The sequence below is a fragment of the Anguilla rostrata genome, chromosome 16 (assembly GCF_018555375.3).
Source record: "Anguilla rostrata isolate EN2019 chromosome 16, ASM1855537v3, whole genome shotgun sequence".
NCBI classification, from domain to species: Eukaryota; Metazoa; Chordata; class Actinopteri; order Anguilliformes; family Anguillidae; genus Anguilla; species Anguilla rostrata.
In genome coordinates, this window is record NC_057948.1 from 5662244 (window position 1) to 5677492 (window position 15249).

The 15249-nt window shown below is 43.8% G+C and overlaps 1 protein-coding gene across 1 annotated transcript; it reads right to left on the minus strand.

Annotated features, from left to right (window-relative positions):
* Positions 1-519: 519 nt before the first annotated feature.
* Positions 520-14993, minus strand: ighmbp2 (immunoglobulin mu DNA binding protein 2). Its single transcript, XM_064313623.1, has 15 exons — positions 14559-14993; positions 13621-13790; positions 12993-13185; positions 12213-12310; positions 11886-12049; positions 11032-11232; positions 9839-9986; positions 9409-9583; positions 7418-7600; positions 5365-5483; positions 4495-4589; positions 3746-3869; positions 2317-3234; positions 1989-2179; positions 520-1248 (listed from the first exon to the last, which is right to left on the minus strand). Exons 1-15 carry the CDS (start codon positions 14633-14635, stop codon positions 1063-1065), a joined length of 3042 nt encoding a protein of 1013 aa, XP_064169693.1. The 5' UTR covers positions 14636-14993; the 3' UTR covers positions 520-1062.
* Between the last annotated feature and the right edge of the window lie 256 nt (positions 14994-15249).

The following is a 15249-nucleotide window of genomic DNA, read 5'->3' on the forward strand; positions in this document are numbered from 1 at the left end:
CTAAGTCTTGTTGCAAATATAATATGGCACACTTTTCAATGCAAATTTTCGTACAAATTTGAACGAGAGTTTTTCTTTTACGATGTAATATATGTTTCCTGAATATGGAAATGGTAAAAAAACGCATAAATCCACAGGAAGTGATGCGGGCAAGATGATGCAGAGAAGGATGGCCTGTCGGCTGCCTGTACGTAGTGTTCAGCTGTATCACCCTCACGTGTATATTCAAAAAGAAAATGGTGTGTGTGTGTTCTTCAGAGTGAGCCAACAATGAGGAAGACCACTGAAGGCCGCTGCTTCACATTGGTAGCTTTCCGTTTGCGTAAAAGAAATACACCCACCACCCTTACTAGCATGGTAAATATTGCCATAACTCGTTACTTATTTGTATTTCTTAATTACATTATTCTAGCATGTTGTTGGGTATGGTTAAAACAAACCAAAAAATACTTGCTTTGAGTGAGTGAGCTTTAAGCATTTGTAGAATTCGCAGCACAAACAGGTAATGCTACCAGGCGATCTCAGCCACGCTTGGTGTTTATTTTGGATTGCCCTCCCTTGGCTATGCTGTTCAACATTTTTCTTTTATTTTGCATTTTTTATTGTTCGTTTAAGAAACAAACATGCTGACGGCAAATTGTTAAGGTCACACAGTTTGTTTGCATTTCTTCCATTTTAGACAACGGCTTCCCAATTTAGCATTACATAAATAGAGCAAAGGTGCTTTAATAAATATATGCAATAATGTATACGCAAAGTCTGTTATTCAAGATCTAGTACGATAGTGATGAGATACCTGGTCTAAATGCACATCAAGTCAAATCTTAACTACCATTTGCAAATTTAGAAAATCAGGAAGCAGTTTTCAAAAGTAAAGATAGCAGTGGACTAGACTGAGTTCTGGAGCTTCAATCATGGAGGTATTTCAGAAAACGTCTCTGGCAAAATCTAACTGCAGATATAAACCATGAAATCCAGTGTCATTTCGTCATAATCACAGTACCCCACCTTGCATAGCAATGCATAAGCAGGCTTGCCCTTTCTCGTCCTTTTGAAAGAACCCTACTCCGCCTTTGGTTTAACTTTCCTCTGGGTTGCCAGGCCTTTGAGTTTGGTGTCCAGTCTCCTCTGCAGATGGGCCTTCTTGTTTGGGTCCAGAGCCTTCTTCCCACCGCCTGCGTGAAGTGCTGCGTCCCGGCTTCGTCCGATGCGAGCGTGGGCTTTGGCCTGGTCCCCACAGCCGTGCACCTGCAGGGAGCACGCGGTGTCAAGCGCTCAATGTAAACGAGAGTCTGATGCTCAATGCTCAATGGGAATGACACGGCGTGAAGATCTCAATAGAAAAGAGTGTAAAATTCTCAGTAAGAATGACGCAGTGTGAAGATCTCAATAGAAATGAGTGTAAAATTCCCAGTAGGAATGACACGGTGTAAAGATCTCAATAGAAATGAATGTATAATTCCCAGTAGGAATGACACAGCGTAAAGATCTCAATAGAAATGGGTGTAAAATTCCCAGTAGGAATGACACAGTGTAAAGATCTCAATAGAAATGGGTGTAAAATTCTCAGTAAGAATGACGCAGTGTGAAGATCTCAATAGAAATGGGTGTAAAATTCTCAGTAGGAATGATGCAGTGTAAAGGTCTCAATAGAAATAAGTGTAAAATTCTCAATAGGATTGAGATGGTTTAAAGATCTCAATAGAAGTGAGTGTAAAATTCTCAGTAAGAATGACGCAGTGTGAAGATCTCAATAGAAATGGGTGTAAAATTCTCAGTAGGAATGATGCAGTGTAAAGATCTCAATATAAATAACTGTAAAATTCTCAATAGGAATGAGATGGTGTAAAGATCTCAATAGAACGATTGGGAAACTCAATAGAAGTGACACAATGTAACCTCTCAATAAGAAGTGTAAAGCTCTCAATAGGAATAACATGGTGTAAAACTCCCAACAGGTGTGTCAGAGTTTCAGAAGCTGGTATTACCTCAGGGATATGGTGGCTGAGGCAGTATTTCCTATTGCAGAAGGGGCAGAGCTGTCCCAGGGTCAGAACGCTGGCTTTACACTTCGGCGAAGCACAAACGCTGTCCGCTTTCACAACAGAGTCGATGAGCGCGTCAAAGTCATCATCCACCAGTGCTGACTCTATGGAGCTTGGCTTGGAGTGGCCCTTTCCTGGAAAGGAAATGGATTGTGCTCTCTTAACACTTACAATCTTAGAAACACAGTATTACAGCTTATATTAACCATGAAGTTCGGAACCTCTGTGTTATCGCTGATCCGGACCTTAAAAAAAAGAGCTTAAAGTTTACCTTTGGCTGAACGTTTGGAGTTTTTGGAGGACTGAGCCGGTGCTGGGCTGCACTGGAACTTCAGGTCCCTTTTGGCCTGCTCCCTCTGCATGCGCTCCAGGTGCAAATTCTTCAGATCCACCTGAGGCAGGCCAGATGCCCCACTCTCAGACACTTTGGGCCCTGTGGAGGAAGCCGATTGGTCAGGGAGCTCCGTGGAGGGAGCCGATTGGTCAGGGTTCTCTTCGGATGCTCTGGAGGAAACTGGTTGGTCAGGGTGCTCTTTGGAGTCTGTGTATGAAGCTCGTTGGTCAGGGCGCTCTGTGGGACCTGCGGGGGAAGCCGATTGGTCGGGCCCATCTGGCTTGGAGACGGTGATGCGCCTGCTCTTCCCCTCCCCCACGCTCTCGTGCGTCAGCCCCAGCTCCTCGGAGATCCGGTGCACGAGCATGCGGGCGTGCGAGTTCAGCGTGGACGGGAAGCTCAGCACGGCGCGTTCCGGATCCTTCCGGAAGCTGACCAGCTCTTCCCTCAGCTCCTCCTCCTTGCCCTTCCCCTCTCCCTCCGCCCCGTCTGCGGGGGTTTTGGGGGCACCCCCTTCGGTAACGGCGCTCCGGGCAGGACCGGGTCTGCCCTGAGGGGTTTTCCTGGGTCCCGTCTCCCGCCTTTCCTTCTCCTTGGGTTTGGGTTTGGCATTGGGCTTGGGCCCGGGCTGGCTGTGTTGCTGTGAGGGCTCGTGGGCGTAGTTCATGGGAACGGCGTCCTCCAGGTACTGGAAGGCGGTGCGCACTTCGCCCCGCTCCGTCATGTGGTCCAGCAGGGTCTTGAGGAACGCGTGCTGCCGGATGGTCTGAGTGTCGCACACCACAGCTAGGTGGCGCCGAGCACGCGTCACCGCCACGTTCAGCCTCCGGTCCTCCGCCAGGAACCCCACCTCCCCTGAAAGTGCATTTTAGAACGATGGGCTGGTCAGGGAAAAGGAGATGGGATTACTGGTCCAACAAGACCAGGTCAAAACCTAGTATATGGCTGGACCTCTCCGGCCAACCAATGGTGTAACTTCATAACTCGGCCGACCGATGATGTAACTTCATCACTCAATGACTCAGTCACAGACATTCGTGTTTGTAGGGCTGGCCCCGCTGTTGCGGTCCAGCCAAAAACAATATTACTCATCATGGCCATCTTTGCAATTTGATGTATCCAGCTTTTAGTGTAGATTTTACTCTGAGATGCTTATTTTCATTATATATACACCCAAAAATGTCCCACAATTGCTTGCCCCACAGTACGAAAATGCAAACTGCAAACCCAACTTTATCTTTGGTGCGTAAATATAGTGCCATGGTGATCCCATTCTTTAATCACCCTTTATTCTTGATCTGACTAACAAGAGCATGATAACTCAACCTTCCTGTGGGATTAGACGAACAAGAGCATGATAACTCACCCTTCCTGTTAGATCTGACCAATGAGAGCACCACTGCCTCTTTCTCTCTCCCTTGGAACCCGTCCACAGATCTGATCTCTAGCTCAGGGTGCTTTTGGGAAAGCAGCTGCCTCAGGAGGTCCACCTTCACAAAAAAACATAACCAGAAAATCACAACTTCAATACACTCATCAGAAAAACACACTTCTGGAACACACTTCTGGAAAACACAAAATCAACACATTCTGCTCCAGCTTCAGAAAAAAAAACACATTAACCCGCTCCACCTTCAGAAAAACATAAACCTGCTCTGCCTTCAGAATAACACAAACACACATTAATCTTCTACCTTCAGAGAAACGCATAAACGCACACCTTAAACACAGTCCGTACTTGTCAGGAAAACGCATAAACACATCGCATTATCAGCCTGCCGTTTATACTCAGTGGAACAAATGAAGCAGAAAATCTGTCACGTTTTATATGAACCTAAGGAAACACGATGAGGAGATTGAGCCAGTCAGCCCATTTGGGCACAGTTAACCTACAGGCTAGAATCCCTGCCTCTGCTATATACACCTGGCAGGCTGTCCCACACAGCGACGACTCTGTAAAATAAAAACAGAAAATTCTTGAATTTACCTCGACCTAAAACACTTCTGTGCCCACCTATGAACATCTGTCCTGCTAAGAGAAGTAAACCGAGTATTTTCATTTCGACCTGCAGGCTGTCTCGCTTGCTTGTTGTAAGGTGTAATGACAATTCTCACCTGCAGGTTGTAAGGTGCAATAACGGCAATGTCTCTGGCTTTGACGCCAGCCTCAGTCAGAGCTTCTATGTGCAGAGCCACTATGTCTGCTTCACCTGTTGGTTAAAATGAAAGCAAAATGGAGCATCGCTTTTACAACAGCATTTCGGTTAACGGCAAGGCGTGTGACACGCTCCTTAGGGCAGCCAACTGTCGAGCCGTTTATAAATCCCCGTTGATAGTTGGGGATTTGATGCCATGACACCTGTGATTCCTTCTCTATCCATTACCCTCTGCGTTCCCCACATTTGAATAAAATAACATAAAGGATGGGGGACTTTCCGCTATACTTAAAGTAAAAAAAGGAATAATTACACTGAACAATATTTACAATTTACCATATTTACATTACAAAATAGGTGCATTTTTGATTATTTTCAGATTTTCACTGAATTGGGGGAGTCTACAGTACATGGCAAACATGTTATTTTCTGGAACAGTAAGAGCAAATAAAATTATATATTAGGGATTTCACTTGTCATGGACAACCTGCCGTAAACTTGCAAGGGCATTTAAAATCCACAGGGTGGTGAAAATGGTAATGTGTATAGCAGTGGTCCATGGTCTGCTGGTTGTCATAGTGACTCTGCACTTCATGAATCACTCGGAGCAGTTGATTACACAGTTAAGTCAACTCACCTTGTGTCTCGGGTCTCAATTGGGTGCTGATTTTAAGGTGAAAAGAAAAACCAGCAGACCCTGTAGCTCTCCAGGACCAGGGTTGGAGACCACTGGTGTATAGCATATACTCGGCAGGTTTTAACTCACGATGTGAATGGGGCTGAGGGGGAACTTGTTGGGGGTGGGGGGGGGGGCAGGTGTGCGAGGTACCTTGGTTTCCCTTGGACTGCTCATCGCTGGTCTCCATCTCAGACAGCCCGCAGCCGGCCGTGTCAATCAGCAGTAGAGGCGTTTCCGTCTCCTCAGTGCTGCCCACTCCTGGCAGGTCCCTGGAACAGCGAGAGAGAGAGAGAGAGAGACACACGAGGGAAAAAGCGTTGACCGCCTTCGTTAACAGTCTCTCCACTCCTGCCTTCAAACATGGAAATTCAGTGAAGCCAGTCATTTTTTAAATTAGAACCTTCCGTCTGTGAAGAACCAAACGGGGTGAGCCCGGGTCGCAAGAATAAACTGACAAACAATTTGAAACCGATTAGATCAGCAATGGCTCTGATTAACAGAACATTCCTCTACTGTGATTTCAGGAGCAGAGGTGTTAATCATTTAAACAATGTCCAAATCTCAGTTACTCCACCCCCCACCACCCCATTACTATGTGCTGTGTCCGAAAATTTGGGACTGTTGGCTTCAAACTCTGAGGTGTTAATAGCCTTGTTGAAGCAGATTTATTATCATCAGACCTGTTGTATTTGGTAACACCGCAGTCTTACAGCAATGGACTGAAATAGAGCAGCGAGTCATTTGTACAGCTTTCTTGCTTACAGCAGAAAACACGTCATTATTCTTTGGAGAAAAATTTAAAGGAGTACCATGGTGATTTTCACACTTTCTCGGCTTTATGTGCTATTTGCACAAGAGGCATTGAAGAAACACAATGAGCAAAGTATTAAATATGTCCGTTCTGTATTTTTGGAGAAATATGCGTTTTAAATTCATCGTCCTATTTTCAACCGGTTGAGAAAGTTGTCATTTTGCTACGTCACTAATACAGTAACTACTCCCATTTCCACGCCCCGTAAAGAAATCTGACAGCACACACCGTCCTGCTGTTCAGACAATGCAAATATTTGACTAACGTTAGGTTCACTTAAATTAGAGTACCTTTAGATTATTTCTGGTTATATTCATTTAGCCAGCTAGCTAACGTTAGCTAGCTAGGAGGTTTGCTTTCATAAGACAATGTTATCGATAACGTTAGCTTGCTAGTTTGCTTTTATGAGGACGTTATAGTTGTGCTTTTATCTTAACTTGGCTAGCTAGATATCAAAAATTATAATTGGATATAAGTCAACGTCCTTACCTTAGCTATCTACCGATACTTGATATACTAGCCCTACTAAGCTAGCTAGCTTGTGAAAATTCAGTCTCCCAAAGAGAGCGCATATCATGGGGGTAGCTATGGAAACGGGACACGGTCTGTCAATCATAGCTAACGGACAGTTCTCGTTACCACGCCGGTTCGGGTGAATTTTTATCGTGGGAAATTTAGGCTAAGAAAAATACGTTTTAAAGTGCATTGAAATGACTGAAGAATTAAAAAATTATGCACATTTGTTTTGTTGTTGCCTGAAGACAACTGGGAAGTGTCACGTTCAACCACCATGGTACTCCTTTAAGGCATGGGTAACAAACAGTAAGTTTTGCTTGGTAACATACCATAACGTAACACGACAATGGCGAGAACAGGCCATTCAGCACAACAATGGTTGCCACTTTCCCAACTAAATTCTACTAATATTAATAGTACTCTGATGAACTTTTTGATGAGTTGTAGGCTCCCTTTTTGAAAATATGTTCACTGCAGATATTCGCTTCGCTGTTTTGAAGCTTTCTTCGCCAATCAATCTGACATTAAATATGGCTAATATATTACATGTACTTTCTGACCTACACTGTTAATCTAAAACAGATCTGAAAAATGAGAATACAGTCAAAGTGTGGCAGGGAAAAAAAATTAAACTGGAAATCTATGGACACTTCTCAATTCACATTTAAAAATCTGAATATTTAGGGGGGCAAAGAAGAAAAAAATATTCTCTGACCCCACCAAAACACTCCTTGAAATTAAAGCCAATCTGACAGAATTTAGAAAAAATTGATATCGGCAAGTTTCTGGCAGGGCTTGCCCGCCAAATAAACAGCGTTCACATTCGACAGGGCGTGCCCTCCGTGACCCGTCCGGGGGCCACCGCTGGACGCTCACCTCAGCAGGTGCTTCTCCACGGAGGCGTGGGCGATGAGTTTCCCGCCGTACATCTCCTGGGAGGCCCACTGCATGATGGCGGCGTTCATGCGGTACTGCGCGGTTAGCATCCTGACCACCGAGCCGCCGTGCTTCTGGATCAGCCGCTCCATCAGGCTCAGGGCCAGGCCTTTCGCCGCGGCTCTGCGGGGGGGGAACGGTGGGCGGGTGAGGGCGTGCGCTGAACGCGTCAAGCGCGCTTAAAAGAAAGGGTAAGCGACTCAACGCGCCCGACGGGACAAATGTTCTAAATGCGTGCTACGTGCTAAATTAGCACAACGTGCTAAATGTGCTCGGCGTATTCCATTAATGTGACTTGGAAGCAATTCGCATCGCGTGTTTACACCCACGTGAATCGCACTTCAAAAGCGCTCATTGTTTATTTGCACTGCTTAAACTAAGTGCAGTGGGTCAGGCTGCTGAAAAATGAATGGACTTCTCAACGATGTGCAAATATTCTGGGGTGAGGTTGCCTTTGCTCACTGACGCATTTCACAAACACAGAGACTGACAAACAGACAGATTTTAGTGAGGCTGGGAAGGTTCCCACAAGAGAAAAAAGTGTACACAGCCTATTAAATTTGAGACTTTAGGATGGGAAGAAGCTGTGGAGTAAATGGCATGTGAAATTCCATGGTGAAGAGTACATTACGTGTGAGACTTTAGGATGAAGAGTAAACAACGTGAGACTTTATGATGAGGAACACATTACGTGGGACACTTTATGATGAAGACAAAACTACGTGTGAGACTTTATGGAGAACGGTAAATTACGTGTGAGACTTCATGGTGAACAGATGATTACGCGTGAGACTTTACGGTGAACGGTTAATTACGTGCAAGATTTTATGGAGAACAGTTAATTATGCGTGAGACTTCATGGTGAACAGTTAATTACGCGTGAGACTTTATGGAGAACAGTAAGTTACTTGTGAGACTTCATGGTGAACAAATAATTACGTGTGAGACTTCATGGTGAACAGATGATTACGCGTGAGACTTTATGGTGAACAGATAATTACGTGTGAGACTTCATGGTGAACAGTAAGTTACGTGTGAGACTTTATGGAGAACAGTAAGTTACGTGTGAGACTTTATGGAGAACAGTAAGTTACGTGTGAGACTTTATGGAGAATAGTAAGTTACGTGTGAGACTTTATGGAGAATAGTAAGTTATGAGTGAGACTTCATGGTGAACAGTAAGTTACGTGTGAGACTTCATGGTGAACAGATGATTACGTGTGAGACTTTACGGAGAACGGTTAATTACGCCTGAGACTTTATGGTGAACAGTAAGTTACGTGTGAGACTTCATGGTGAACAGATGATTATGTGTGAGACTTTATGGAGAACAGATAATTACGTGCAAGACTTCATGGAGAACAGATAATTACGCGTGAGACTTCATGGTGAACAGATGATTATGTGTGAGACTTTATGGAGAACAGATGATTACGTGTGAGACTTCATGGTGAACAGTAAGTTACGTGCAAGACTTCATGGAGAACAGATAATTACGCGTGAGACTTCATGGTGAACAGATAATTACGCGTGAGACTTCATGGTGAACAGTAAGTTACGTGTGAGACTTTATGGAGAACAGTAAGTTACGTGTGAGACTTTATGGAGAACAGATAATTACGCGTGAGACTTCATGGTGAACAGTTAATTACGCATGAGACTTCATGGTGAACAGTAAGTTACGTGTGAGACTTTACGGAGAACGGTTAATTACGCGTGAGACTTTATGGAGAACAGTAAGTTACGTGTGAGACTTCATGGTGAACAGTAAGTTACGTGCGAGACCTCATGGTGAACAGTAAGTTACGTGTGAGACATTACGGAGAACAGTAAGTTACGTGTGAGACCTCATGGTGAACAGTAAGTTACGTGTGAGACCTCATGGTGAACAGTAAGTTACGTGTGAGACTTTACGGAGAACGGTTAATTACGTGTGAGACTTTATGGTCGGCGGGAGCTGCTTGTGGTCTCCGGCCAGGACACACATGCGGGCCTTGAGCAGAGCGATCCAGCAGCTGCTCTCCAGTGCCTGGGCACACTCGTCTATCACCACCAGGTCAAAGTGATCTTTGGGCAGGAACTTGAGGGGCCCGCCACCGTGAGCCCCTGAAAAAAACACAATCAGAATATCCCACACACGCACTGAGACTGAGGAAGAGCACGAAATGATCAAATATGTCCTCATGCATTATGTCTGGGACTGCTGAGGATGATGTTTGTTGTCATCGTCCACTGGTCAGTTGTTCGTTCAAAGAAACGCGGATTTATACTGCTTTTATTAACGGATGCATGTCAGAGAAGTGCAGATTTACGCTGGGGTTATGACCGGACTTGGTACAGAGCAGCGCAGATGTTCCTCACCGGTGTTGGTTGCCAGGACAATGTCGACCCCTTTGAGAATCTGGGCGATGGCGCTCTCCTCCCTCTTCCGTAGCTCCTTCCTTAGCTCCTTCACCTCGGCCTTGAGGTGACTCCGCCCACCCTTGTCACGCGACTTTTTCATCTTTTCCTTCAAGCCAAACACACGGGCAAAATGTGTGCAAAAAACGATGATACATTATCAAGGTGTGCATGCGTGTACATACGTATGTGCAGGCGTGTGTGGCTGTGTGCATGCAAACTTGCTATGTGGGTGGGGTGATGGGGGGGCAGGCGGGTGTACACTCTAATTGCACCACTCTCCAAAAAAATTGGGATATGCCCCTACAGTAACTAAATTTCCTTCTCTAAAGCAGTGAATTTGGGTGAAGCTATGCGAAGGTACGTACACTGCCTGAGACCTGACGACAGAAGGTCCTGGCCCTTTCTGCAGAAAAGCGTCACCCTAATTCCCAGCCATTTCGTGTGTGCATGTCAAATGGAGGTGTTTGACTTTCCCTCACTCTTCTCTGAATGTCTGGACTGTCCTGGTGTTGTCAGGACGACCTCTGAATGGTGCGAGAACTCCAAATACCTTCCCTGAGCAACATGAAAATCCGCTGCATCATTCCAAAAAAAAAAGGTGAGGCGCTTGCAGGACTTGATTCATCCCCTTGCCTCTTTTTCGCAGACTGCAATGCATTGTTGTTGCATTGTTGCAAGCAAAAAATAAACGCATTATGGGAGGCTGAACAGAAAGTTGCAGAATTTTTTTGGGGGGTTTATTTAACTTGAATTTGCCTCATACATATCCGTATAAACATTGTATTATATTATATTATATATCCGTATAAATATTGTATTTGTCAGGGCAGCCTTCAAAAAAATTGAACATGGGGAGGCTTCTACTTTATATACGCTAAATTCAGCTGGAAATCACTTCGGTTTATAGTTCACAGCAACCACTTCTCAAGTATAGTTGAGTGTTTTTTTGCATACATGAATTAAAACGGCTTTAGTTGTAGTCGGACAGATAAGACTGAAGTGAAATGTTCGCGCGGACGTCATCTCTCACATGCCCGTGTTTATATGTGCGCGAGCACACGTATGTAAATATGTGAATATGCTGCAGCCGCGCGGAGGCCTTGCTCCAGAATCGCGGAAGCGCCGCGCTGCATTGATGATGCCGGACTCACGAAGGCCCGGTCGATGTCCCGGCGGATGTCGGCGATGATGTCGGTGCTGTCGCTCCGGGCCAGGAGGGCGTCCAGCGAGTGCTTCTGTATGGACTCCTGCAGGCGGGCGGGGTGTCCCAGGCGCAGCAGCCTGGCCTTGTTTCGCGCCAGAGCCTCCACCAAGTTATCCACGGCCACGTTGGAAGGGGCACAGCAGAGCACCTGCAGCAGCGCCAGGTTAAAACCTAGTATTTGGCTGGACCTAACACACGTGTTCCGGCCGACCACTGGTGTAACTTCATAACTCGGCCGACCAATGGTGTAACTTCATCACTCACTCACTCAGTCAGTCACAGACATTCGCGCTTGTAGGGCTGGCCCCGCTGTTGCGGTCCAGGCAAAAATATTAGTTACTGCATTTAAACTACAGTTAACCCATGTGCTATGGTATTTCGGCACTAGTCTTCACCAATACTGACACAAACATGCACAAAGGCTGTAAACATATTAGCAACTGCATTTAAACTACAATTAAAACATGTACTACAATATTTCAATTTATTAAATAATGATACAAACACACACACAGGGGTGTGATTTTTCCTCACTGAAAATAATGCAGATTTTTAGACTTCAAATATCTTGAACATATCTTGAAATATGAACACTCTCTCCTGCAATCAGGTGCCTGATAGTGCAGAAGCTCTTGATGTGTGATGATGTTTGGGGCATTCCCTGTCTCCACCTCGGACTCAGACATTTGAGTTCTGATTAATCGGGGGGTGGGGGGGGGGGGGATTCATATCCCTGCAACTCTCCATCGAAGAGCATGGCCCGGACTTCCAGTTATCCACAGGGTGTCGTGTAATGCGCACCTTTAACCCTTGCTTCACTGCCTGCAGAACCACCTCCACCACAGTGGTGGTTTTTCCCGTCCCTGGAGGGCCGTGTATGATTGCCAGTTCCGTCTGAGCCAAGGCGAAGGTAACAGCCTCTCTCTGGAACTCATCCAGACCAGTGTTGAAAAAATCTACAGGATCTGCAAAACCAAATGACAGCTTTTAAAACCTAGCAACGATCAAAAAGTCATACAAAGGAAAGCTCTTTCCATGTGTGTCTATTTCGTAAGAGTAGTGAAAGGACAAGTAACGTGACTAATATTAGTGCTATAATTATAAAATAATTTATAAGAGGCCTCTTACTTGATTGTGACAGAGTCCCTGGTTCTGAGTAGCCAAACAGAACACTTATCAGACTGGAGGCTGGACCAGTGCTGTAGCCATTCAGGCAGTTTAAGGCACTGCACACAAATAACATGTAAGAGTTTAAATTACATCTGTGGAAGAATGGCATTTTAGTCACTGCGTTTTCATTTCAACATGTGTCACACATTCCTGATTTTAACTTTTATTCCTGATTTACTTCACTGCTAATTTCAATGATCTTAGCTTGGTGAGTTGCTAACAGCAGGATTGCCATGGGGACTGGACTAGTTAAATCCACAAAAACCAGAAGATGGTCTTGTTTCCTTCGGCATCCTTCAAATTTTGTTTGTTTGGAGGGGTTTTACAAACCAAAGTCCTCTATTTCTTCTGAATGAATTTCCAAACTGTTGGTTTTCGTTAAGCGCAGGTTTGATCTATGTCTCTGACTGTTTTATTCTCATTTCTCAGCCTCATAATGGCTTCCTTGACTTTCATTGGCACAACTCTGGTCCTCATGTTGACAAATGTCAATAGCTGACTCCAAAGGCAATCAAAAGGCTAGAATCAAAACTAGATCCTGAATGCTCTCATACATGCATTAAGGAAGCAACTGAACACTAATCAGAAACACCTGTGATACCATTTGTCCCAAACATTGTGATGGCCTGAAATAGGGGAACTATTTATAAAAAAACTGGTAATTTCTACATGTTGAAACCATGCATAAAAATGCCCTTAAATAAAAGCTGAGAATGTGCACTTTAACAACATGTTTACCATTTCTGTCGCTCATAGGTGACGTTGTTTGCCAGTTTCATGAGGTTGTAGAGCACATCCCCCTCCAGGCTGAAACCATCTTGGGCCTCGAAGGCCACTGAAATGGCCGTTTGTGATACTTGTGTCACCACACCTGAGCCAAGCTGGGATGAGGAAGCACATCCCTCCACATCGTATAAGCCCACAATATCTCCTGCCAAAAGAGAGGTTCATTCATAGTTGTACAAGCCCAAGAATTCTCCTCTCACAAGAGAGATCAAGTCTTAGAAGTACACACCCACAATGCCAGCTGTTACAAGAGCAGATCAGTCTTGATCTCAGTTATTAATTCCAATGGCAAAATATTCTCATACACAAACACAGTACAAAACAAGAGAGAAACCCAACAATCCATTTTTTCAGTCCTCCTGCGTTTGTCTTTGAGATTCCCACATACCCTCTGTACACAATATAAGGATCTGTTTTATTACAGTATGTATGGCCCACAAAATAAACATGCAGTTTTCAACAATTAAATTACAAAACATGTTCAGTTACAGAAAAAATGATGGGCTTTCTGCATTGACATAGGACTAAACAAGTTCACCTGTACTAAAATGCTAGCAAAATGTACTTCCCAATTTCTCACCTGGTCCAAAGCTGTTGCTAGGCAGAATTTTAATAGCCAAGTGTTTTCTTGGCACAAATAGCCCAAGCAAACGGCCGTAGAGACTTGTCCGCTGACTCTCCAATTGAAGCTTCAGGAGACAAACTCCTTTGCGTTGAAGATCTTTGAGAGACACATTCTCTTGCCAAGACCTTCAATTTCAAGACACATTATTTCATTTCAAGTTAATTCCAAATATGGGATTCCTTGATCATTTAACTTCACTGATCTTAAATGATACTGGAAAAGAGCAAAATCAGTGAATGCTCACATCTAGAGTTCTCACTAAATTTGAACAAGAACATGAATTATGTTTTTGATTGAAATAAAATGAAAAATGATTTCATTAGAGAATGTAGAGTGTATGCAATTTTTGTGACGTGGTTGTACATGTCTCACTGGTTTAATATGTGTATAAGGTTCTTTGTGCACTAATATAAAATCGATGAATACACAAAATGAATTTTCCTCTTGAACGGAATTTTGCAGTTTCTTCCCTACTGATAGACGCTGGTTTCAAAAGGGTGGCCGACTCGCAAGCCTTAAGCCTCAAGCCTGACTTTATTAGATATCATTGTAACATTATAATCAGATATCATGTCAATATTTGTAAGGACTGTAGCGACACTTAATTTGATTAAAACATTAGGTAAAATCTGTTAAGAATATATTTCATAATTAGAGGATGGTGGCTGTCCCCAGTCCTCTCAAAATGTGACTGCCACCGTGATAGTAGTTGGGGACGCCTGATAACCTTTAAAGTGTTTGACACTGAATGAATTTTTAAAATCAGCAAGCAGGTAGGAACTTTAGTAGTCGTTTGACAGTTATTAATGAAAATGTATGTCTCCCGATGTCCAGTCACAAGTAGTCAGAATACAAATTTAGCTGGAATAGCTTCTCGCTACCGAGATACCTGCCTTGTTTCTTCTATCTCTGCTTCTCTCTCCTCTCGAAGAAGCTCGAGTGTCCGAGAAACAAAGCTCTCCACTTCCATGATTTTGAGAGAAAAAAAACCCGAAAACAAGCTATTTTAAATATATCATCACAAATGTAATTTAAGACGTACTTTCGTGGCGGCTCGGTTTAACTGGATAATACATACAGCTGCCCATGCTTACTAGTCAGCAGGCGACCAACCTAACCTAGGGGAAGTGGATGCAAGTATTTTTATTCCAGAAATTGCACTGTTAACATTGTAGTTGTTCAAGAGAAATTGCTTTCCCATAACAAACATCTAGCATCATTCCTTCACACTGACATAACTTTTGTAATTTTGTAATCGGGTAACGTTACAGTGTAATCCATAGAACAGTATTTTTTATGCTTATGTACGATCAAATAACTTCCCGACTTGAACTCAACTTCAAGTCTATAGTTCCGGTCGAATAAATAATAAGAGCAATATTGTCGTTTGATGAATATTCGGGACACTATTAGATTTGAATACACAAATTACGTTTGCTAAAAACTCTTGCTAAATTATTTATCAGATTGTTTTTTGTTTTATGTAATTATGGTATTTATATTTCGGAAGATAATATAGGCTACCGCTTTGTTTCACTTCCGGAACCAAGTGTTGCAGTTTCCTTTTCTCTCCAACGGCGGATC

Coding starts and splice junctions, on each gene's coding strand:
- ighmbp2 (XM_064313623.1), bottom strand. CDS start 14,635: ATGGAAGTGGAGAGCTTTGTTTCTCGGACACTCGAGCTTCTTCGAGAG. Junction 9,584..9,838: donor TGTCCTGGCAACCAACACCG/GTGAGGAACATC, acceptor TGTTTTTTTCAG/GGGCTCACGGTGGCGGGCCC. Junction 3,235..3,745: donor GGTCAGATCTAACAGGAAGG/GTGAGTTATCAT, acceptor ATGCACTTTCAG/GGGAGGTGGGGTTCCTGGCG.